This window comes from Girardinichthys multiradiatus, chromosome 22 (assembly GCF_021462225.1).
Source record: "Girardinichthys multiradiatus isolate DD_20200921_A chromosome 22, DD_fGirMul_XY1, whole genome shotgun sequence".
Lineage (NCBI taxonomy): Eukaryota > Metazoa > Chordata > Actinopteri > Cyprinodontiformes > Goodeidae > Girardinichthys > Girardinichthys multiradiatus.
In genome coordinates this window covers 42,127,637-42,151,932 of record NC_061814.1, presented here as the reverse complement: position 1 = coordinate 42,151,932, position 24,296 = coordinate 42,127,637, and the positions used below count along the sequence as shown (strand labels likewise).

The 24,296-nt window shown below is 39.2% G+C and overlaps 2 protein-coding genes across 5 annotated transcripts in view; one reads left to right on the top strand and one right to left on the bottom strand.

Annotated features, from left to right (window-relative positions):
- Nucleotides 1-750: 750 nt before the first annotated feature.
- On the bottom strand, nt 751-6,688 carry LOC124859497 (eukaryotic translation initiation factor 3, subunit 6 interacting protein). The gene is made up of 15 exons (XM_047352308.1): nt 6,532-6,688; nt 6,168-6,210; nt 4,927-5,137; nt 4,751-4,830; nt 4,399-4,460; nt 4,214-4,283; nt 4,050-4,123; nt 3,763-3,934; nt 3,468-3,622; nt 3,217-3,387; nt 2,997-3,130; nt 2,396-2,569; nt 2,107-2,296; nt 1,033-1,113; nt 751-927 (listed from the first exon to the last, which is right to left on the bottom strand). The coding sequence occupies exons 1-15, from the start codon at nt 6,553-6,555 to the stop codon at nt 850-852; spliced, it is 1,719 nt and encodes a 572-aa protein (XP_047208264.1). The 5' UTR covers nt 6,556-6,688; the 3' UTR covers nt 751-849.
- Nucleotides 6,689-11,577: 4,889 nt separating this feature from the next.
- The window catches only part of smoc2 (SPARC related modular calcium binding 2), a 46,461-nt gene continuing 33,742 nt past the window's right edge, over nt 11,578-24,296 (top strand). For 2 of the 4 annotated variants that reach the window (XM_047350811.1, XM_047350808.1), the window contains exons 1-2: nt 11,579-11,894; nt 21,571-21,733. In XM_047350811.1, coding sequence (XP_047206767.1) covers nt 11,820-11,894; nt 21,571-21,733 — 238 coding nt within the window. In that variant the 5' untranslated portion in view covers nt 11,579-11,819. Of the gene's footprint in view, nt 11,895-21,570; nt 21,734-24,296 lie in introns of all 4 variants that reach the window. The other 2 variants (XM_047350810.1, XM_047350809.1) reach the window with 2 other exon arrangements.

The window sequence follows — 24,296 nt, the reverse complement described above, 5'->3', positions numbered from 1 at the left end:
TTTATTTTTGTATTAAAAAAATAGAATTAAAAAATATTTTTGAAGAAAAAATGTCTTACCAACAGTTACCATGGAACTAATGTTGGATGTTTGGCGTATGAGTATATAGTGCTATGGTGAAATGTCTGTTTGTTTCCCTTGTATAACAGATGTTTCTGTTGAGTGGCGTGTAATGAAAAAAAGACTTTTTATATTCCTGTTTTGCAAGTTTTTGTTTATTGTCATCACCAGCCATAAGATCTGTGTTGGGAAATGTTGTGGGACGATCTGTGCTAATTAAATATGCAATGGTCTCTGATCTTGGTGTCGGCAATAATATGACGCCTGATGCACCAGAATGAAGAAACCTGAAATCCAGACGAGCCAAACATTAAATACTTGGAGTCATTATAATCGGTAATGCAAAGTTTGATCCCAGGTGCATCTCAGTAACATTAAAAAGGTAATTTGCTTTTAACTGAACCACTGAAAAAAATTAACTCCTACATTAATGGACTCACTACACACAGAAACATATTTATAGGCTTTCTGTTCATTTTGATGAAAATCTCAAATTCAGTTACTCTGATAATTTGTACTTAACAGACAAGATAAATTGTCGAGCTGCACCTCTAAAGCTAAACTTAGACATTTTTGTGTAAAGCAGTGAAATACCTTCTTTCTTTGCTAATAATCAGCAGAGGAAGTGCTTGTAAATACTGCCACCTGGTGGTCAAGTATATACATGCTCCAGACATAAAGAGTCAGCACTTTGTATCAGAAAACTCCATAATTTTATTGTTTCCAGGTCACATAGAAAGGTTTTCATCAGGAAACCAAGTCGGACCAAAGAAGACCCGGTTCTTCAGGTCAGACTCCTCGGCTTGCAGCGGTTCCTGTTGCCACAGTGGTGCCAGTGGCTGGCATTTTCTTCAATGTCCTGTTTAACTGTAAGAAAAGGATTTAAAAAAAGAAGGTGTTTGTTCTAAGTACCTTTTGTCCAATTTCATAGATTTAAATTATTCATTTTATATTTTGTGAATCTCTACTTACTTCCTCAAACTTGTGTATTTGTCTGATGAAAAAGTCTCCATACCGACGAGCAACTTTAGTGTCGGCAATGTGGATCATGTCCTGTGGGTCAAACAAAAGAACATAAAAGCTTTTTTCATCTACAGTTAAAATGTCATGCATTGACCCAAAAACCCCATGTTTGTGTTTAAACTGATTTAGAAGTCTTCCTCGTGTGCAAATGCTGAGATTTCTCACAATCTTTCTGCTTCATGGGCATTTACAGTGCTGGGAAAGGGTTGTTCTCCAACAGGATAAAAATAACCTCACTTAACACTAAATGCATTTTTATAAATGATGAGCTATACAAACCAACTTAGCCCCCTGGTAAAAAGTAATTGCCCCCCTTGTTAAGTCATGAATTAATTGTGATTAAACTAGTTTCTTTCTAAAGCTGAGATCAATTTCTCAAGCCAACCCCAGACCCAAGTATTACCTGACCTGCAGATATTACAAACTATTTCAATTTAACCTCTTTAATAGCTGAAATATATCAAAACACAACAGATCTAGAAAAACAAGTCATGGACATCCATCTGTCTGGAAAGGGTGAAAGCCATTTCTCCGACTCTGGGAACCAAAGTCAAAATCAGGACAATGATCCAAAGCACAGTAGCAAGCCCAGCTGTGAATGACTCAAAAACATGAAGCTTCAGAGTGGCCTAGCCAAAGTCTGGATTCAATCCAATTCAGAGATTTTACACCGTTCATACTGGAAAACAGTCCAACGTGGCTGAAATAAAACATTTCTTCAAAGAAGAACGGATCAAAATTCCTCGGTAGAGACTCATTTATGGTTAGAGAAAACTCTTGATGTCAGTTGTTTCTGCTAAGGGTGGTCCAACTACTTATTAGGTTTAGGGGGCAATTGCTTTCACACATAGGGTCGGGTACTTTTCCTTAATGAATGAAATCATAAGGTAAAAACTGCTTTCTGCATTTACTCAGGTTCTCTTTTTCTGATATAAACATTAGTTTGTTGATCTGAAACAAATGTGAAGAAATCTGTAAGGGGGTAAAAACCTTCTCACAGCACTGTATAAAGGACACACTTACCTTATCAATATAAAAGTCAACCTCAGACGCAGACTGGAATTCTCCTTCCAGTGCCGAGATGCCACTGGTCCATACCAGGTTCTTCATCTTGTGTTTGAAGACGAGCAGCTGGATCCGGAACTCCTGCTCCGACATGTCCAGGAATCCTGCCAGTTTGGCTACTGGCATGGTGGTGTACAGCTTTAAGAAACTGTTGGCATGGCAACATGAAGGGTTACACAGCTTTAAAAGTCACTGGTTATTAAGAAGGAAATCTAGAAAACCTGGAGCCAAGATCAATATTCCATACCTTCGAATGGTGGAGAGTTGAGCCTGCTGCTGCACCTCCTCGGCAAAGACCTTCAGCTGCTGTTGGAAGGGTTCCTTGTGGTAGTTGGGGTGGACGTTGTCATAGTTTGGCACCACAGGTGACAGGAACTTGGGACAGGCAAAGCTGAACAGCTCTTCAAACACTTGCAGATCTCTGACATGGAGAACAGAACACCAGCTCTATGAGGAAATCATAGGTGGCTCAAGAGCTCTACATATTATGTTTTATCTTGTTTTATTGTCTTCATGCAGTTTGATTTGTCCAGAGTCATTGATTGCTCTGAAAGGTGCTTTTAAATAAAATGTATTATTATTAACTCTGCGTTACTCTGGTCAGCCTTCCTGTTATCTGCTAAAAGTCTTGCTCTGGCACAGCTTGAATAACCCACAGAAATTTTAAAGGTTCGCTGATACTAAAGAGCGTTGTGGTTACCACAGCCTGGTAGTGTTTGGGTATGATGTGTTGAGTGATCGGACAGAAAATTTGTTTTTTAACCAGTTGCTCACCAGTCAAGGTTAATCAATCATTCGTCAATTCCTCAGTGCGTCTGTAGATCTAAACACTTCACTACATGTCTCACCCCTTCTGCATACGCAGCATCTTGTCTCCGTACTTCTCCCTCAGCTGGGTGTGGATGCTCTCGTCGATGCGCATTGGGTACATAGTCAGAGCGATTGCCAGGAGGCCGTGCATCTGCTCGTTCTGCTTATTGATCTAAAAACATTTCAGAGAGCAACATTTCAATTGGATTATTTAAATGATTAAAATCAGACCATAATCACAAACGTTATCCTACTGACCATCTCGTATTTATATGTTGACCTCTGGAACATGTTCCTCGTCCTCTGGATGTAGAGAAGGATGTTGGCGAATACTCGAATGGCATCCTGGTAACGGCGCATCATCAGGTAGGCAAAACCTACATAGTAGTAGGTGGTGATCTGGCACTCGGGCACCCGGGAATACATACTCTGAAGGACGAGGGGGAATGAATCCACAAAGGGTCAACAGAGTTTTATGCATACTCTGTCTCAGCAGGTTTCTCTCTTACCTTCTTGTTGAGTTCAATGTTCTCCAGGACTTTGATGGCCTGGTAATAATCACCTAGTAGAGAGTGCAGCCTCAGGAGTCCAACCAAGCTGAAGTACCCCAACATCTTGTACAGAGAGTGACGTCCATATTCCCCAGCCACGCTCTCTGGGTCCCCTGCAGCCAACCAATGGAGTTAAATGCTCTAGATTTCATTTACTTCATTTAAACTTGTTTCCAACCACTTTTAGGTCAATATTTAAGATTCAAAATCATCTAAGCTTCTATTTTAAAAACACCCAAATATCACAGTGTACCTCCACTAGTGTAAACCTCAAGTTGTCGGTTGATGTTGCTCTTATCCACCAGGGAGTGGAGAACATTGAGGACACTGTGGACGTTCCAGATCTTTGGATTATTCCTCAGGAACTCAATTTCCTCTTCGGATTTTTTGGCTGTTTTACAGCGGTACTGACTGAAGGACTGGAACTGTGGTGCGAAAGGTGCAGTTAAAAAAAATGAACAAATACTTTACAATCTAGCGTTTTTATAACATCTTATTTTTCATCTCTGCTGATAATAAAAAGAATCTCATGTAGCGCACCTGGTAGATGAACTCATCAATGATGTCCCACAGCCACTGGTTAGGCAGCTCCAGGGGGGCGGGCCCATCTGCATCTGTTTACAGTCAAATGTTCTCATGTAACTGATGCATCAACAGGTATTTTACACCGACAGCCAAAAGTGAGGGAAAAACATTCAACTTACTAAGGATGTAGTTGAACAGGTTGCAGTAATTGTAGTAGGACTCAAACCTCTGCTCCAAAGTGGGTCCACCCTAATTATAAACAGGTATCGTTATTCTAACAGACGATCAGAAAGGTTCTCAGAATGCTTAGTTTACTTTACAGCTTCAGAAGTCAACCAGATGTTCATATCATGCCGTTACTCACGCTGACTTTAGCATAGATGTGTCTGTAATAGAGCTCCTTATAGAGGATGAGGAACACAGCATCTACACAAATGGCAAACAGCACCAGGATAACATCATACATATGCATCTCATATGGAAAACACACACTGCAGTAATGTTTTTGGATGGGGGAGTCAGTGCACAGACATGGAGGAGATCCTGCAGAGGATAGTGGCTATGGTACCTGAAAGGCTGCTTAGATTGGCTCTACTCTCTGCAAGGACACTTTATAGACACTTCTTTGATATGATTTTATCCATTTAATAATTGTTCACACTGACACAAAAACCAGGAAACAGTTAAATTTCAGATTGATTAGATGATGCTCTCACCATTGCCAACAAGTGATGCGATGGCTTCAGCCTCAGGCCAGGGGGAGGTCTTGAAGAAACGTTCCGTCAACTTGTTCCAGCTGATTAGAAGCAAAATCGAATGAAGATAAACACAATGTGTGTAAACATACATCTCAACTGTCTGTCATACGCTACCAGCAAAGAACCGGGTGTACCTGTTCTCATAGATGTCTTGGATTTCAAAGATCTTTTGCTCAATGCTCTCGCTGGACACGCGGCTGGACTGCAGCTCATAAACCTTCTGGTCAATCAAATCAGAGATGGTTTTGTGGAAATACTGTAGGAAGTTCTTGATCACCTCCGGAATGACATGGTAGGTCTGCTGCTCATACTGCCTCTCGAACGCAAGATCTGCTTTAGGGTCACCTGCAAATGGAAGTCAATACCCAGCTTCACTTAGAGAGGCCCTTCAGGTGTGTACAACTGCAGGTTCATCTCGTTAAATTACATTATCCTCAATAATTAAAAACAAAAAGTGAAAATATTTAGGCATCCATTTCTATTTTGATGATTATGGCATACAGTTAATGAAAACAAAGTCAAATCAGATTATTACATCTAGCCAATAAATTAATAATTTTTAATATAGAAATGTTGGGGTGCTGAAAAGTATACCAAAGTACAATACAGTATATGCTCTGAGTACCTCTGAATGAATTACTGCATCAGTGTGGTGTGGCATGAAGGCCATCAGGTTATGAATCCGCTGGGATATAAAGAAAGTTCAGCAGCCTTCAGGTGGTCTGGTGCATCTCATCTTCCTCCTTGCTTAATAACTAGGATCATATTAAAATGTATGCAACTCTAAAACTTTCTACATGATCGGGCTGAACTGACAGCATATGTATGTATTGGAAGTTTTTTTTGCAACCTGCATTGAGATGACATTTGCTGCGCATTGGAGAAATATAAACCAAATGAAATATTCCACAGATTATCTTTGGAGTTAGACATATCACACTTTTTCCTTCCACTCAACTTTCCATTATTATGCTTGAACACAGCCATCAAACAGTCCGCTTCTTTAACAATGAGCTTTGTTACCTACTCTTCTCATGGATGGCTATCGGCTGGACAGATATGTCCACTGTGATTGTGTGGGCCACAGATAATCATTTATGTATGAAAATTATGTCTCCTAGTCATCCCATGTAATATTTTAATTTGCTGAGTGTTTGCATGATCTGAAATCCATAATGATTAGATTTTCAGAAATGAACGCCTGAAATTAATCACTAATTGTACTGAATCTATAGTGAATTTCCCTTTTTGAATTGAATAATTGAAATAATTTTGCATTTTCGAAATATTCTAATTTCTTGAGTTAATCCTGATAAAAAATGAAACGGCGCGACAATTCAAACATTTACTCATAAACATCGTAAGTTATATTTACCTGTGTGCAGATCGTAGTCATTTGAGTATGCGTAAGGATCGTACTGTGGAGAGAAATATATTTGAGCATTTTTAGCTAATGCTGCGGTAAAGCTGGTACAGGGATCAGTAGCGCTAGCTTACTCCACCGTACAACCATCTTAATCTCTTTAAAGCCAGTTATCTGACTGCAGATACATTTACAGATATGGTTAAATGTCCGTTACAATCAACAGTAATGACGCTCACGCAAGCCAACTACAGATGCTGTTGGACTCTGCCGGCGGCTTGAGCAGCTAGCAGCTACGTGCTAAGCGGCTGGTTCAGGTGTTACAAATATACCAAAAACAGTTTTGAAGTTTATTACACAGAATATTAATACTTACTCCCTCCTCTTCTTGGTACGACATTCTGGTGGATATCAATCCAAACCTGCAGATTAGTAAATTAACAAGACAACAGCTTGAACCGACAAGCTAACGCCGCTAAACCACGCAGCGAGCGTTGGAGAGACGGAAGGAAGCGGAAAGACGACGTTGTGACGTCTGGAGGGAATGGCTGTGGAGCATTATGGGAAATTGAGTGTCTTGCCGGTTTCTCGTGACACAACGCTAGGTGAACCTTTGAAATAGGAAACCGTTAAACATCCGTTTTTTGTGAAATTAAGTATAAAAAATGATTTTTTTAAATAGAAAATGTTTCTATCGGGGAATATATCGTGTATAGCAATTGTTAAATCCAAACGGTAATTTGTTATCTTACACTGAATTTATGTCACTTTTTCAGTTTTCTGAAGAATATGCCGTAGTTTTTGATGCAATGCCCAGTGGTGCTTTGTCATTTCTACCTCAAAGTGAAGATCACTCTGCTCCATGTTTAGATCCATGTGCCATTTATATTGATTATGAAAGTCTTTTTATTAGTATGAAAAACAATCAGCAAAACTACAAGGAATAGGCTATTCTTTTAACAGACATCTTTTCATCATACTGTGAATGTTTTGGTCCTACATTATTTTAAATATTAACTGGAAGTAGACCTGGTTGTTTCCAAGGAAAATTATTAAAAATAATAATAATAAAAATATTAAATTATTATAAGTGCTATCCAGTTAAAACATTTTTGATAAAAAATGTTTGACCCCATGTGCATTTTCTACAAAAATCATGAAGAAATTGTAGTTAATCTGTTTTTAGGATTATTATACAATGTACAAGAATATTTTGGACGGATTTGACAAAATGTTATCTGGAGATTACTTTAGCAAATAAGGATGTTTTATTTGTAATGGAAAAAAGTGACTTCAGTAATACAGAGTTATGATATGTTGGTAACTTTTCATTATTTATGGTAAATATTATATTCACACCACCATATATCTGCAACAAAAATCTAATTTCCAAATGTTTATTAATTCAGTTCACTTCAATTCAGTTTTATTTATATAGTGCCAATTCACAACATAGTTGGTCTCAAATATTATCTTCAGTTAATATCTATATAGTCTCCCTAAAATCAAGTTGAAATGCTAAAGCCATTTAAATTATAACTGCCCTCAAAAAGCTACAACCCTCGAGCAGCAGGTTAATTTGCATGTTGTTTAATGGCCTTAGATTGTATTTCTGTTTATATCTCGTTCTGTATTTGTTTTCTAAATGTTGTTCTACAATATTCTTGTTCTAAATAAAGTAAAAAAACAAAACAATGATCACATCTCATCTTAAGGCACTTTTTTCAGACCACTGATTGTTGCATTAAAAATGATTTTCTGAGTAAGATTTAAGTGAACATTTCTTTCTAAGTTAGTTTCTCATTTGGGAGAGTGGTTACATTGTAAAAAAAAAAAAAATACATTAAATAAGCTAATACTTAACTTACAGGGTCTGATCTCACATTATATTCTATAGTAAAGTCAATTGTGTATATGTGTACTTTGAAAAAGATATTCTTTATTTATTTCCACTGCTATATATACAAAAGAGAGCAAATTGTACCGGAGTCAAATTCCTTATTCCTCAGCAATAAAGCTGATTCTGATTTAAATTATCTATAATAATTAGATTATTTTAACAAAAGATTAAATACATAAATTATTACATATAAAAATATGTCGTCACAACGACATTTTCTGTCATTGTGTGCCTCTAATGAGACATTTCTGTTTGAATCAAGGTGATTGGTCTACTGTTGAGTTGCTGTGAGCTTTAACCAATCAGATAGCGTCTGTCTGCTGGCCAATGGTGTTGTTTCAAAATATTTCATGATGGACTGTAGCAACGTAAAATAATTACATTACATATATACCTACTGGAATAATTCGAATCTTAATTGATTTTTTTTATTTAATGATTTATTTGTGTAATTAATACATTATTCACACATTCCTATATTTGTATGGTTGAATGTCTTACATTGTAAAAATTATCTAAGATTTTAATGTTGATTTAATAAATATCATTCTGTTTGTCTGTATTTGTTTGATGAGAATAAACTGATTTGTTATCACACCACAGCATACCTCCTGGGGGGTCTGTGGAGCACATTCATTGATGAGTCAAGCTTGTTTGTTGGTCCAACACACGGTTAGCCGGTGCTCACGTAAGGCCTGATTGGTTTGTTATCATATAAACTCTCAGACATCTAAGCCTTGACCAAAGTAAAGATGTCTTGGTAGGTCTGCAGTTGGTCCATACTCTCTCCATCTTCAGATGGATTAAACAGAGCTCTGTGAGATGTTTAAAGCCTGGAATATTGTTTTAAAACCTAATCCTGCTTTAAACTTCACCACAACATTCTTCCTGAGCTGTCTGTAATGTTCCTTGGTCTTCATGATGCTGCATGTTCCCTAATGTTCTCTAACAAAGATCTAAAGTTTTCAAAAATAAGCTTGCATTGAAAATCAATAGACGTGGACTCTTTTTAGAGGACTTCTCAAGGCAATTAGTTGAACCAGATTTTATTTGCGGGTATCAGAGTAAAATGGGGCATGATGCAAATACATATCACATTTTTGGATTTTTCTTTGTTTTATTCACTATGCATTACTTTGCTTGGTCTGAGCTGATGAAGCGCATCATGCTATTGAGAAAATGCCAGCATATAAAGCATGTGGCCCTGACCTATTATTAGCAGAGCACCTGAAGTTCGCTAGTCGAAGAGTCCGTATCTTACTTTCATTGTGTTTTACAGGTTTTCTCAACTATTTCATTTTACCTGATTCAATGTTATCTGTATTATTAGCGCCAGTTGTAAACACAAAAACTTGGAAGATATCTAGTTCTGATAATTATAGACCAATTGTCCTGGCAAGTGTATTGTCTAACCTGTTTGAACACATTATATGAAAAACACTTTAAGAGTGCTAAACATCTGAAAACCAATATGGCTTTAAAAGTAAGTTCAGTACTGATTTATGTATTTATTCTGTGAAGGCGATTGTAAGTGCAAATAAGAGACAGAATAGATCAATTTTTGTGTGTTTCTTAGATGCATTGAAAGCTTTTGACAGAGTTAACCATTATAAGTTGTTTGCTAAACTCTAAAGTAGAGGGGTCCCTGCTTATTTAATCAGGATTTTACATTTCTGGTACTCTCATCAGATTAGGCAAGTTAAATGGGGTTTGGAGGTTTCTGAACCTTCCTCAGTATCCAATGGAGTAAGACAAGGAGGAGTTCTGTCTCCAGTTCTTTTTAACTTGTATTTGATTATGTGTCTGTTGAATTAAGTGCTCATAAGACTGGATGAATGGTGGATAACCTTCTTGTCAATCATTTAATGCATGTAGACGATTTAGTTCTCTTGTCTCCCTATAGTGCTGGTTTGCAGCAGCTACTCAGGGTCTGCGTAGGTATTGTGTCCAGTTTGGCATCATGTTTAATCCTTAGTAGAGTGTTATTATGATTGCTACAACTAAAGAGGATCAGAAGCTGAAATTTCCATCTTTTTATTTAGCTAATCAAGTTTTGGATGTTGTGAGCAAAGTGAAAGACTTACTTCATATTTGAAGATGTGATCTTTATGATGATGATGTTAAGCGTCAGTGTTGTAAGATGTATATACAAGCTAATATTTTGGCACGTTAATTTAACATGTGCACAGATATTATTTTCCGAGCTTATTGCACCTCCTTCTATGCGGCTCACCTGTGGTGTAACTACAGTAAAACTGTGATGAAGAAACTGCAAGTAGACTTTCAGGATGCAAGTAGAATCTTCTTCAGGATTCATGATGGACACCTGTAAGTCAAATGTTTGTTATGAGCAACATTCCTACTTTTTATGTTTTATCATAAATATCATAATATATACATTTATGTGCCGTTTGAATGTGTCGAAGAACGAATAGTTAGAGCTCTGTCAATTCCAACATATAGTGACACCAGATATATCTCAAGTTTTTTTAAACACTGGAATAGCTGCTTTTATGCTTTGTGTTTTTTTTTTTTACTTCTTTTTCTTTTCTTTTTGATGATATGGACTAATTATGTCTGGAATAAAGGTTATAATATCACATAAACTCCTCGTACAAACATGGAAATTTGTGGATGTTACTGAATGTGGAAAAGCTTAATAAGTAATAATACGTTTGCAAAACTCTCCTACCTGTTAATGCGATACGTTATTCCTAATATAAAACATTGTGCCTAAATCTAAACTGGGCACAAAACGGTTTATTGCGATCTGCCGGTCAGCTACTACTCAAAGTTACCGTTAGGTGGCGTCACAGCAGCAGGGTGGTGTCCTACACGGGATGCTCGAAAGGTCGAAGACATGTTGAGTTTTCAAGATTAATCTCCAGTTTATAATTTTAGCTTCAAGTACTACCTAAGCATTCACCATCCCAAGTATGGAGTTATTTTTGGCAGGGGGTCATTTTCAGATTAATCAACAGGAAACGTGATATGTTGGGCTTGTTTTTAGACTCTAAATGTGAAGATTGTTGGATAACTTTTCGAGTCGGTTTATTTTGTCAGCTTTTCTTTGTGCAGCTTTCACTTGAGAATATAAATATAAACTGAGAGATTATCTAGAAACAATCCAATCCAGACAGTGTGTGTCTCAAAATCTGGATAAAACCAGAATATTGCATCTGTTGCTCTTTCTATCTACTGAATGAACATCATCATAAAGTATTTTGAGAAAAATGAAAGATTCGGTTTTGAATGAGTTGGATGAGAGACAAGAATACCTGACGTGTTTGGCTCGCCTACCAGCAGCAGACGTAGTCCTTCACCTACCCCCTACCTGCCTGCCTGCCCACCGGCTGCAAAGCTGCCTGCATCCCGATAAGGAATCTCGTCCATAGAGTCAAGTATGGAGGGAAAGGGGTGTGAAAGCTGAATCTGAAAGAGGAGAAAAAAGAGAGAGCGCAGCAAAACACGGAGGGAGGGGGAAAGGTCAGGGCTGCGGGGGTGGGGGGGTTTATTACTCTACCAGAAATAAGGAGAGTTTCTACAGAAGCGGTTTGGCAGACGAAAACAAGAAAACGGAGCGAAACAAACCAGTTTCTCTTCAACACCGGCACTTTCCGCAAGAGACGGAGGGGATTTTTAGCCAGTTTTGCAGCTTTTCTCAACGTATTATCTGGTGCGGGAGTGAAGTCCACGCAGTGGAGCGCAGGGCAGTTTGGACCGTGCGTAATTCTGGGGAGATTTTATCGTTGCGCTGCGTCAGGATGCGCGTCTGGCCGCTGCTGGCTCTCCTCTGCATGATGTGCGCAGGACGCGCTCAGAAGTTCTCCGCTCTCACGGTACGAAGCCGCAACAGTCGCATAGTGTTTCACATGCTTTTCTTTATGTGCATAACAATGGTTAAAATATAAAAAAAATGCAAAATCGTTTTTAAATGTTGATGGTTACGATTTACAGCTATTGAAAACCCAAATTCTTGTTTCACGAAAAATTATTAAATAAGACCAATAGAAAATGATTGCAAATACATACATTTCATCCAGCTGAACAGTTTATCCTTATACTCTTCAGGCTTTACTGAACATTTACTCAGAGCTCATTTTGCATGGATTACCGCCTCGATGCGGTGTGGCAGGTTAGGAGAGGCTGCCAGCTTATCAAGTACAGTGATACCATGGTCATTAAACAGCTATTGGTGCTTTTAGCAGTGCGGGCAGGTGCCAGAAGTCAGCATCTCTATTAGGTTTCAAAGCAGAAGGAATCATTAGATGATCTTAAATTTCCTGCAAGATCCTGCTCTAACGTTGGACTTGATAAAACCTATTGGACCAACACCAACAGATGAAATGGCTCCCAAATTATCACTGACTGTGGAAACTTCACACTGGACCTTAAGCAACTTGGCTTCTGTGACTCTACATGCTTCCTCCAGTCTCTGGGACAAATCAAATGCAATATTTACTTTTATATGAATAGAGGACTTTGTACCTCCCTTTTCTCCAGTAGGACACTTCTGATGTCTCTAATGGTTTGTAAGTGGAACATACATGAGCACGTATCTGCAGTAAAACTCTTAAATTGGCTTTTACTTCACAACTCTAACAAGGCTGCAGTTACAGCTGTTGCTTGTGCGTCTTTTTCTACCACACTTTTTCCTTTCACTAAACTTTTTATTAGTATGCTTGGATATAGCACTCTGTGGACAGCTTCTTTAGCTGACCTTTTGTAGCTTACACAAACACATTCTCAGTGACTGTCTGCTCGACAACTTTAAAGTCAGCAGTCTTGCTCATAAATGTGTAAGTCATGATAATAATTTCAACATTTCTATGTTAAATCCATCTTTTATTGGTCTTATGTAATCACATTTTCAGAGATACTGAATTTTGAGTTATCATTAGTTGTACGCAATTATAAAAAATATCAGAAATAAATGCTTAACACATCTCACTCTGAGCACAATTCATTTATACACATTAAATGGAATACATTTTGTGAACTGAATAATTGAAACAAATAAACTTTTCAGTTATACTAAAAATTATTGAGATGCACCTTTATGTCAGATTTTAAGTGATGTTCTACAGAAAGACTTTGTTCAAATTTTAAGCACCATATAAATATATATTGGAGGATGTTGTCAGAAATAAACTGATTATCCATTGAAAATATTTTTGCATATATATATATATATATACGACGAGTACGAGGTCACACTGAACATGAAAACGGATTAATGGCCAAAGTAATAATTGTCACTCAGATTGCCTTTTTCAGCAAGCACACCCACATTAAACAACAGCCTACATAGCTTTTAAATGGAAGTTCTGTTTTACTGATAATGTTAACATGCTAGTATGTAGAATTTCATACTAGTTTAAATAGAACCATGAGATATCACAGCTGTTCAAAAATGCACCATAATTTTATTTACATGTATATTGATGTACATTTCAAACTGATCAATGACAGCCCTTCTTGCATTGCAGTCTGCAGGGTCAGATAATGCATAAATGGCATCCAGGGCGAGTCCCTCCTTCTGGGCACCCCTTCCCCTTCAGAACGACTCACACACCCACTGCCCCAACAAAGCTCACTCTGCAAAAAGCAAATGTTTTTATCATGTGACTTTCCAGAAAAATTATGAACTGAAAAACACATTTACTGTTATTATTTAGTTATATAAATAAAAAATTGTAGTAGCTTGTTTTATGAATTTAAAATGATATAGAAAAATGTTGTTTTAAAGAAGCTCTTTTTAATGGAGAATATCCCTCACCAGATTTGTCTAGTCTAAGTATCACAGATTTTTAACTAGAGATGATCAAATGCACTCCAGATTCTCCCTCAAAAACAGTGTAATTGCCCTTTAATTTGGCCAGATTAAAGCTGTAAATCAGATCCCACTGTACCATTAATTTCTTACATTGCTTACACCGTGTACAATACACAGACATGCAGATCAGGAATAGACAACGTATTCAGGGTGCAGATGTCACCCCGTCACCCCTGTATGGGGAGCCATACCACCTACATTAAAAACCACCTCTGGCAACTTGAAATGAACAAACATATGAAGAACGTTAGGCAACACATGCCTTAAACATTGACAGAAACAAACTTCAGATAGGCTAGTTTGGTTTCTCCACCTATCTGCCTCACAGTCCTCTGGACTCCTCCTGTGGCGTCTCAGGGGCAGAGCAGCTGGTGCAGAGTAGCTCCATGACACATGGCATTGTTTACAACGACAGCAGTCGGTCCATGATTTTCATAAACTAAAAAAAAAATAGCATTTTGAGAGGGGGTGGAATTTCTTTATCACGATCAAGTTCAGGTACAGCGCCAAAGAAGGATTAACAGGGAGTGGAATGTGCTCAGTCAGAGCCTCCCCACCCCACCGATTTACCGGCTGATGTGGCAGCCACCTCCCCAGAAACATTATTTATGGTTTGCGTTAAGATGTCCAAGAGTTATTAACCTGTGAGTAAAAAGTTTGAAATCCTTTCTCAGTGACAGCGCTCTGAAGCTGAGGAATGTGGGAGGAATTGTTTCACTAAGCCAATGTTCCTCTGACATTGATACTCACATCTACTCACACTAAATCTCCTGAGGGTCTGTGTGTGTGTGAGTCAGTGTGAGGGTGTCAAGATGTCTTTTTCAAAAATGGAATTAGAGCATCTTCAGTTCAGAAGTGTTTGTGGTGTATTTTTGCATGCGCATGGGAGAACTACAGGAATGAGAAGCAGCCCTATTTATCTGCATGTTGGGGTGATATCTGTATCTCCAGAATGGTTGATTGAACCCTGCTTCACTGAAATAACACATTCAGCAACAGACTTTCTCTTTGATTGAGTTCTGACTCACTGTTTGATTTCTGGTTTCATGTGCCTGTCTGAATTTGGTATTATGTGCATGTTAGAGGTTGAATAGTTTGCTAATTTTATGGAATATTTTCCAGGATTATTCGTGCAAGAGACTTTTTCCATGGGAAATGGGAGTAGAAAATGATGTGTGAAAATACGGGAGCACACAGAAAAAAACACATATTTTTTAAAGCAAAATTTAACATGATATATATTGCCTTGGAAAACCTTTCCATGTTTTTGTCACATTAGAGCCACATCCTTGATCCTTCAGTGTATTTTCCTAGGATTTATGTGACAGATCAAATCAAAGTTTTTTTTGGAATTGTGAAGAGGACGGAAAATGATACATGGCTTTCAGTTTGTTACCAATCAATTTGAAAAATGTGGCATGCAATTTTTTTTCAGCTGTCCTGAGTCAGTGCTTTGTAAAACCAGTTTCTCCATGGTGAAGTTGAATGTTTTGGAGTCTGTCTACCAGTTTTGCTCATTTGTCCTCACAATACAGCTAAAGTTCAGTCAGACTGGATGAAGAGAGGATAAAGAGAGAATATAAAATCTGTTTTTGAGTCTTGCCACACACTCTCAATTGAATTTTGGTCTGGACTTTGATTGGGCCATTCTTACAGATGAACATACTTTTATTTCAATGATCCCATTGTAGGTCTGGCTATATGTTAACGGTTGTTGCTCTGCTGGAACGTGAACCTCTGCCTCAGTCTGAAGTCTTTTACAGCCTCTAACAGGTTTTCTTCTAGGATTTAATTTTATTTACCTCCATCCATTTTTACATTATTTCTGACCAGTATGTGATGCAACCAACACCTTGCGTCACCCTGTGGATGGTGTATTCAGACTGATGTGCAGTTTTCCAAACATAGCGTGAAGGCCATAAGGTTCAATTTCAGACTCCTCTGATCAGAGCACCATCTTCATCTTTTACATGGCTTGTGCCAAACTCTGAGCAGGAATTCTTGTGACTTTTTTTCAACAGTGTCTTTGCTCAGGCCAGATTTGTGGAGTACAAAACTAATAGTAGTCCTTTAGACAGATTCTCCTACCTGAGCTGTGGATCTCTGCAGCTCCTCCAGAGTTACCATGGGCCTCTTGGTTCTACCATGATCATTGCTCTCCTTGCCTGGCCTCTCTGTTGAGATGGATATCCATGTGTTAGTCTGGATCTGGACTTGATTTATGGAGCACGAGTCCAGAAAATTGCCAGACACATTGCAACAGACCCCACCTACCCAGGCAATGCGCTGTTTGTCCCACTTCCATCAGGAAAATGATTCAGGAAAACAAATAGACTGAGAAACAGTTTCTTTCCTGCACCAGTGAAGGCAATTGTCCCACTGCAGGCAGACACTAAACATCTCTGCTGAAAATCAAACCACCAGCCCATCTCAGACTGTTTCAGCACAAGTTGCACCTCATGTAAATACTAAATGCCACATTCCGTGTACATATGTTTTCTTTTTTCAAATGCGTTTTTAAATTTTGTAAGTTTCGATAACCTACATGTGTATCTTTTGATCCGAGTCTCAGCTAAATTTCATTTATGGGTCATGATGACAATAAAGAAACTTGAATCTTGGTAGGTTTGCAGTTGTGCCACCCTCTTTCCATTTTCAGATGATGGCTTGAACAGAACTCTGTGAGAGCTTTAAAGATGGGGATTTTATTTTAGAACCAGGTGTATGAATACCTTTTGCAAGACACTGTATGGGTTCGGTGACCAGTGTGCCTTCAGAACACTTCACACCTGTGCAAAGAGGCTTGTTTCTCCATCAATGTCTACTTACTGTCAAAACATTTTTTTGAAACATCTTTCTCTGATTGAGATAAAAAGGCTGCTCAGAGGCTGACACTTTCTTCCCTTTCCACCATGATAGAAACGTTGATGCATCCTTGCATCAATGCAGGAAACCCCTGCTAAGGCCATTTAACACATTAGCTGCAGCACTCAGCCCCATTGACCCTTCAGGAGCGTAGTGTGAGGGGCTTCTCCAAGCATTGGAAGCGGGGGCCTCCCAACCCACCAGGCCCTTATCAGTCTACAATAGGCTCTCTGCTGGAGGCTTGCCTCTGCTGTACACCATTCAGCCCCACAATGCCACAGAGCCGGGGGGAGGTAATAGGATTTGATTTGTATGCTGGCTGATTTGGTAGGAAAAACATTTTCATCACACTTTGCACGTCTCAACGTCTTTTATTCATCTCTAGTTCCCTCGCCAACCTCTTGTGTTCTTTAAGCAGATGCAAACAGCCTCTTCCAAGTGAGATCACACAAAGAAAGAGACACTGAAAAGAAAGTAAAAAAAGAGAGAAAAGAGAGTAAGAGAGGCAGCTGCCTGGAAGTAGAGAAGAAAAGGATTTGGGCAGGAGATGGATTTAGTCTCAATATGTGTCCTGTCTTGTATGGAGATCTTTTATGATGAATCAGGGTGGAAGCTTGTGCTGTTTGTAGAAGCAGAGGCCATTCATCAGCCCTCTAACCATGTTGCAGTGCACAATGATGGGGCTAACTTGGAGAGGCTGGAATGAGACATCAGGGGAATGTCAGTCTCTACGGCAGACACCTCACTACATGAGGAAGAGGTTCTCAGCACTCCATTACTCTCAAACATTTCTTGTTCCATCTCATTTTCATGTCCTGCATGTTGTCCTATTTGGCATGGCCACTTGGGATTTTTACCAGGAAAACTCGTTTGTCTGATGGTGAATCTGGGTGGTGGATTTTGTCGTTGGCTGATTTCACAGCTTGCTGCGTTTTCCCAGGCTCTGATCGTAGAGCTTTATCGTAAACCTGCAGGCATTTTGCACTCTGCTGTGTGCTGTATAGTGACCATTTAGCAGGATGCTGAGCTGCTGAAAGACTCAGTTTGAGTTGTCAGTCTGCTGGCAGTCAGAGGCCTGTTGCTGCTGTGCTGTGTGCTGGAGGGCGACCACCAGCCTTGGTCGGACACGCACACTCAGAGTGATTTTCAGTGTCTTTGCAAAAGACTCCCTCGAATGAAGGGGGAACTGTTAGAGAGAGAGTGGAGGAGAATGGTGTGAAAAGTTATGAGAAGAGGAAACAGAGTACCATCAGGATGAACTAGGACTCAAACAAAGGAGGTGTACGAGACTTTAGATTACTGACTCGAAACTAGAAGGCAAACACATACTACACAGGTAGATTTGAAGGCAGTTCTATTAATAATGTGTAAAAAACCTTAAAGAGTAGTTGTCTTGCAATGTGAAAGTTGTGGTTTTAATTCTAGCTTCTTCTTGCCACATGTCAATGTGCTCCTGGGCAAGAAACCTAACCTCAAGTTGCCTACCAATATGTGCATCATTGTGTGCACACATTTGTAGGAGTGTGGTTCGGTGAAAGTGGCTCTAGTGTAAAGTGGTTGGTATAACTGGAAAAGTGCTAAACAAATTCAGTTCACTTACCATTTAAAAATAATTCATTTCTTATTTAAGAATCATAATCTCATGCCAAAAAATACCGAATAATCCAACTTTTAATCTGAGTACCTTTGAGGGGGATAAAAATCATGTTAAGATATGAGGCACTTGGTTTTTTTCTAATAGCATTAATAAGGTTGAAGAAAACAGACAGAGAGTCATTAAATGTTTACCTCTCTAGATCTTCCAGGGCTCAGGGTACTACTTCATGCTTTGTTTTCTTTAACTTGGCTCACAGGCTTTCTGTGTTGATTTGGCTTTATGGATCATTATCCTGCTGAAAGACCTAACAACGATTCATTTTACTTTTCTGGCAGAGACTGTCAGAAATGTCATGTAATGTAAATATAAAATGTCCTGGTATTTCAAATCAAAAGGTTAGGCCATGGATTCTGACAAGGTTCCCAGGGCCCACAGCATGCCAGACCTTAACAGTAGGACTGAGGTGCTTCTCCACATATTCATCCCTTGTTATACGCTAGACCCACCTGGAGTGTTTGTTGTTGAAATTGTCATTTTTAGTCTCATCTGACACTGCTAAAGTCCCAGTGATTTTCTTCAAACTGCACATTTATATTTGTGATGGTAGGACATGAAAGTGTTTTTCCTGGCATCTCACCCAAGCAACTGCTGCTTGGCATGTTGATATAATCTGAATGATGTTGAGGAGACCTACTGACCCAATGATACCACTCTTGGTTGCAGCTTTGTAACAGTGAGCTTTTGAAATGTTTTACCTCTCTCAGCCATGTCGCTTACTTAACATACAGGCAAGATACATTTTGTCTCCATTCCTGCTGTATTAAACATTTTAATTATTGCTCTGACACCTATAGGGTAGCTATTTTCTTAAAGACATTTCCTCAATTCTGAAGATCTGCACACATTGGTCAACTTGAATGGTATGTTCTCCAACATTTTCCATTTTAAGAATGGCTGTAAACCAATGGCTGGGCCTCTGTGTCACCTCATATTTAAACACCAGGGAAACAGGATGTCATGCATTAATAAGTATTCACATTTCCATACACTGTGATGCACAAACATAAATTAAAAAAATTATTCAGGTAAATTCATTTTAAAGAGAATAATTGTTGGCTAACATCATACTATTTTCTCTGAATAAATCTACTCAATTTAAAGGTTGGATTTTTCAAACATTTTCAGTCTGAGAATATTTTAATGCAATAAAAGATTCATTTTAAGGCTTTTTCCACATCTTAACCAGAAGAGCCAATACATTTTCCCACGTCCATATGTAGCTGTTGAAAGAAGTACAGTATTTCATATTTACATCTAAACACTTCACATCAAAGTACCCCAGTAGTTCTTCAAATGACCAGAAGTGTTCAAGATGCTGGGAGCCAGATCCTCCAGCCAACAGCTGGAGTAATTGGAGGAATTACCAGTCATAAAGAAAAGAAATCCCACTTCTACCACAACATAATCAGTTGCTACCCCCTTGTTTCAGTTACTGTGACACATGATTTTACATGATTAAGATTTATTTGTAGAAAGTTGTAAACTTAATAGTTTAATTGAATCATTCATTGATTCTCCAAAAATGCCAAATACCTTCTTTTAGTTTTGTTTTGTGAATAACAGAATATAAAAGAGACATCAGTGCACACCTGCGATATTAGAGCGCTTTTTGATGCTTTGACTTTGTAAAACATATTTAAAAGACGATATGCATTGCCTCATAAAATGTGACTTCTTTATGTGTCTCAGCCCAAATCCCTCATGGCTTCTCCTCTGATGTGTCTGAACGGGCCTCCCCACTCTGATCTCTCCACAGGAAGATTTATGAGCAGAGCTGACATAGTGGGCTGTAGAACTCAAATCCCCCCACCCACAGGCCCCGAGCGGTCAACCTCCCCTTCCAGCCCTCTCCCAGGTGCATGCAGCCCTGCAGCCATACCTGTCTGCATGGGGGGTATGGGGTGCAGGGGGCGGGGCGCTGCCACCAAACCTCATCTCTCCCTTCATTTGTAAAATGTCAGACACTACAAATTTTCTTTTTATTGGTGATGATCCCACCCCCTTCCTGGAAATGGGTCTTTTCTGATTCTGACCCTGTGTTCCAGTATTTTTGCAACTGACTGTCTGGTTCATGCTTCGGACTGATGCATGCGAGGAAAAAGACAGACAACGTTCTGTACGTTTGCTGGCAACTGACTAAGGAAGCTTTTAAATTTGTGAGCATCTGCTGAAAACTGAACAAACATTGTACTGCACAAAAGGGGACAGCTGGAAGACAAATGTTGATAGACTTAATAGGAGGGAACAGAAAGTCTCAGTATTTATCTCTGAATGTGACTGCACCTGTGTTTGGCACGGGCGTGGAGTTTGTTTTTTTCCACTTTACCCAGTTCATTATTTTCCCAAGGTAAATGTATCTTACAAACACTGTAGGAAAATGCTCACAAAGCTGAGTGATGTGTGTTTGTCTTTTATTTACTGTAGCAGTCGCAGCTTGTAGCTTGGCATTGACACAGGTGATCCGAAGCGTTCAGCTGAAAGTTCTTGTTTCTTTTTTCATGGCTGAGCAGCACATCATTAGGAGCGAGGCCAGGTGAATACCTGTGCAGGTGTTTGCACAGACAAAGACAAGTGGATGTGTCTGTCAAGTCTTTTGCAGTACCACAGACAAAAATAAAGTGTGGCTACATTTGTTGACTTTACCTTGCACTGATTCGTCTGTGACTTCTGTCCTGAAAGCAACTTCAGGTGCATCACAATAAAGTAGAATATATCAGTAATTTAATAAAAAATCTGAAACCCATATTTTATATAGATGCATTACATGCAGAGGGAAACATTTGTAGTGTTTATTTAGAAGATCATGGTTTACAGCTGATGAATACCCAAAATGCAGTTTCTCAGGAAATTAGAACATATCATCAAAATTAGCAAAAATAAATGCGTGTGTGTTTATTGAATCTATATATGATTGGACTAGAATTCCCAAACTATATTAACTTTTTAATAATATTCTAAATAATAAGAATTTTGGTGCTGTAGCGTCCATAAAATGCATTTCTTATATGCTTGCTACATCTCCTAACGATTGTGAGTCCCATGAAAGTCTCATTTTTTGTTGTGGACTTCAATGATTCAGAGCTTCATACCTCACTTAGAAACAATTCATTTGGAAAACGTTTTCTCAGCTGATCTGCTGCTTTATTACTTTTTGCAGTTTCTGCGGGTGGATCAGGATAAAGAGTGCAACATGGAATGCGCTGGAGCTCCTCGAAAACCCCTGTGTGCCTCCGACGGCCGGACCTTCACATCTCGCTGCGAGTTCCTCCGAGCCAAGTGCCGCGACCCCCAGCTGGAGGTCAGCCGAGGGCCGTGCAAAGGTCAGGTCACGAGTCACGCTTCAGCGATACCTGGTGTTCCCAAGCACACTGGGGGGGGTTTCTGTTAGAAGCTTGTGAGATAAATTTATTTCAGCATGATTGAATCTTTGAGTGCTTGGAACACAAGTGGGTTTGACACAGTGAGAGTGGGTGGGGGGAACCTCTTCCTGGATGGGTCCCCAGTTTTACGTGTTTTGTCTGATGGGGAAGCTCTCTAAAGTAAATATAATAAATTGTGGTGTGGTCCTTCAAATTTAAGATCTGTCAAGGCATATTGGTCCCATCATACTTGATGTAAAGCTGTACCTACAGTGTTACAGACGTGTAACACTCACTTAATACTTCTTAAACCTTTTCATGTTTTTTTTATGTGACAATTACAAACTTTACTGTATTTTATTGAAATTCCAAGTCACAATACCTCAACTGTGTTGCTTGCATTTAAATTCAGCCCACTTCACTCTGAAACCCTTAAATAAAATCCAGTATAACCAACTGCCCTCAAACTTCACCTAGTAAAGAGAGTCAGCATAAATGTGTCAGCATAAATCCAGCTGTTCTCCGAAGAGCTCAGAGCTCAGAGGTTTGTTAGAAAACATTTCCGAACAAATGGTGTCATGAAGACCAAGGAACACAGTAGACAGTTGTGAAGATGTTTAAAGCAAGATTAGGTTATTAAACAATATCCCAGTCTTTGAACATCTCACAGACCTCTGATCAGTCATTCATCTGAAAATGGAAACAGTGGGGCGAGGCTAGTGGCATAGTAGTAGAGCATGCGACCCATCCTCAACGCAGCTGACCCTGGTTTGAATCCTAACCGCGGCGACGTGTGCTGCATGTCTTTCCCCCTCTTCACCCCACTTCCTGTCTGCATACTTTTAAATAAAAAAAATAAAGGTCACAACTGAAAAAAAAATGTTTTAAAATAAAAAAAAGAAAATGGAAACAGTATGTTTAGTCCACCTAAACTAACCGAACAGGCAAGGAGAGCATTAACCACAGAAGCAGCAAATAACCTCATGTTAAAACTGGAAGAACTGTAGAGATACAGAGCTCAGGTGGGAGAATCTATCCAGAGCCTAAGTAATAGAGTTGCACGATAACTGGCCTTTATGGAATTGTAGCGAGAGGACAGCCATTGTTTAAATAAAGCGACGAGAAGTCCCGTTTGCAGTTTGTCTCAAGACGTGTGTGAGGCACAGCAAACACATGGAAGACAGTGCTCTGGTCAGATGACACCACAGTTCAACTTTCTGGCTGGCACAGAAAATACTGTGGAAAATAAAACCAAGATTCCAACAGTCAAAGATGGTGGTGGCAGCATCATGCTGTGGGGATGCTTCCCTTTTTAAAGGGGATGCAGCAGGGACAGGGAAGCTGGTCAGACTTGGTGGGAAGAATAAGTAGGAACAATCCCAGAAGAAAACCTGTTAGAGGCTGCAGAAAACTTAGATGTCTTGTATTAGATGTCTGCTCTACCACACCTAATTCAAATGGTTGCATTATCTCCTCTGCATGCCATCCAGTGCTGCATAAGTCTGTTAATCACTTGTTTATTTGGGTAAGATGTGTAGGAGCAGAGAAACACCTACAATATGCAGGACAGTGGACCCTGAGGACCAGGGTGAAGGTTTAAATCAAAGCATGTTCATATGCTATAATGGTCTTGTCAGAGTCTGGGGGAGTTGTGAACCAAGATGCAGACAAGCACTGGGTGGCACCATGTTGAAAACAAATCCTTTAATTCAGGCAGCACAAAAAACACTTACAGGTCATAGGAGGTACAGAGGCAGAAATAATCCCAAGGGAACACGAAGACTGACGTGACAAACATGACCAGGAGAATTGTGGAACCAGCAAAGAATAAATGGCAGAACCAGGTATATAAACAGGGAGAGGAGAGGAGTGGACCAATGAGGGAGAAGCTAGGGTAATCAGAGAAGAAGTAGAAACAGGTGCGGGAACTGGCTGTGGAGACTGAGGGAATGAATGGTTACTATGGTGACATGAACTAGAGAACGCAGGGACACGAGAGAAATAAAGCTATAAGACAACCAAAGGAAAACTAGGATCTAAAGATGACAAACGCTAACAGAAAAGGGAGAGCAAAAACAAACCACAACAAATACTAAACTAACTGGGAGGGAAGCAGAGAAAGTGATGACTTAGAATAAATGCAAAACAAAACGTAAACAATAAGTGGAACTAAGTATAGCGGCAAACAAATAACTAAAGGCTAACCTGTAAGAAGGAACTGAAACAATAGAGACTAACACAGGGAACTATACTAGGAATAAGGCCTGGAAGAACTACAAATATAAAGGGAAAAGAACACTGAGTAATAATAACTGAAGGGGAACTAAGGCCAAGGGGAGGAACTAGTAGGGCACAGAGAAGGGGAAAGGGGAACACAGGAAAACAGAGGAAACAATGAAATGTAGTAAATAAACCAAAGGGACAGAATTCACAAAACAGTCAAAAGTAAACAAGCACAAAAACCAAAATAGCAGATCCTGACAGGTCCAATCAATTCCATATCTAAATCCTACTGAGAATCTGT

Bases quoted from the DNA above. Each gene is read 5' to 3' on its own strand.
- LOC124859497 (XM_047352308.1), bottom strand. From the start codon at position 6,555: ATGTCGTACCAAGAAGAGGAGGGA. The intron at 3,623-3,762 runs GTACACTGTGAT...GGTTGGCTGCAG, and splicing joins TGAGGTTTACACTAGTGGAG to GGGACCCAGAGAGCGTGGCT. The intron at 2,570-2,996 runs GTGAGACATGTA...TCTCCATGTCAG, and splicing joins ATGCTGCGTATGCAGAAGGG to AGATCTGCAAGTGTTTGAAG.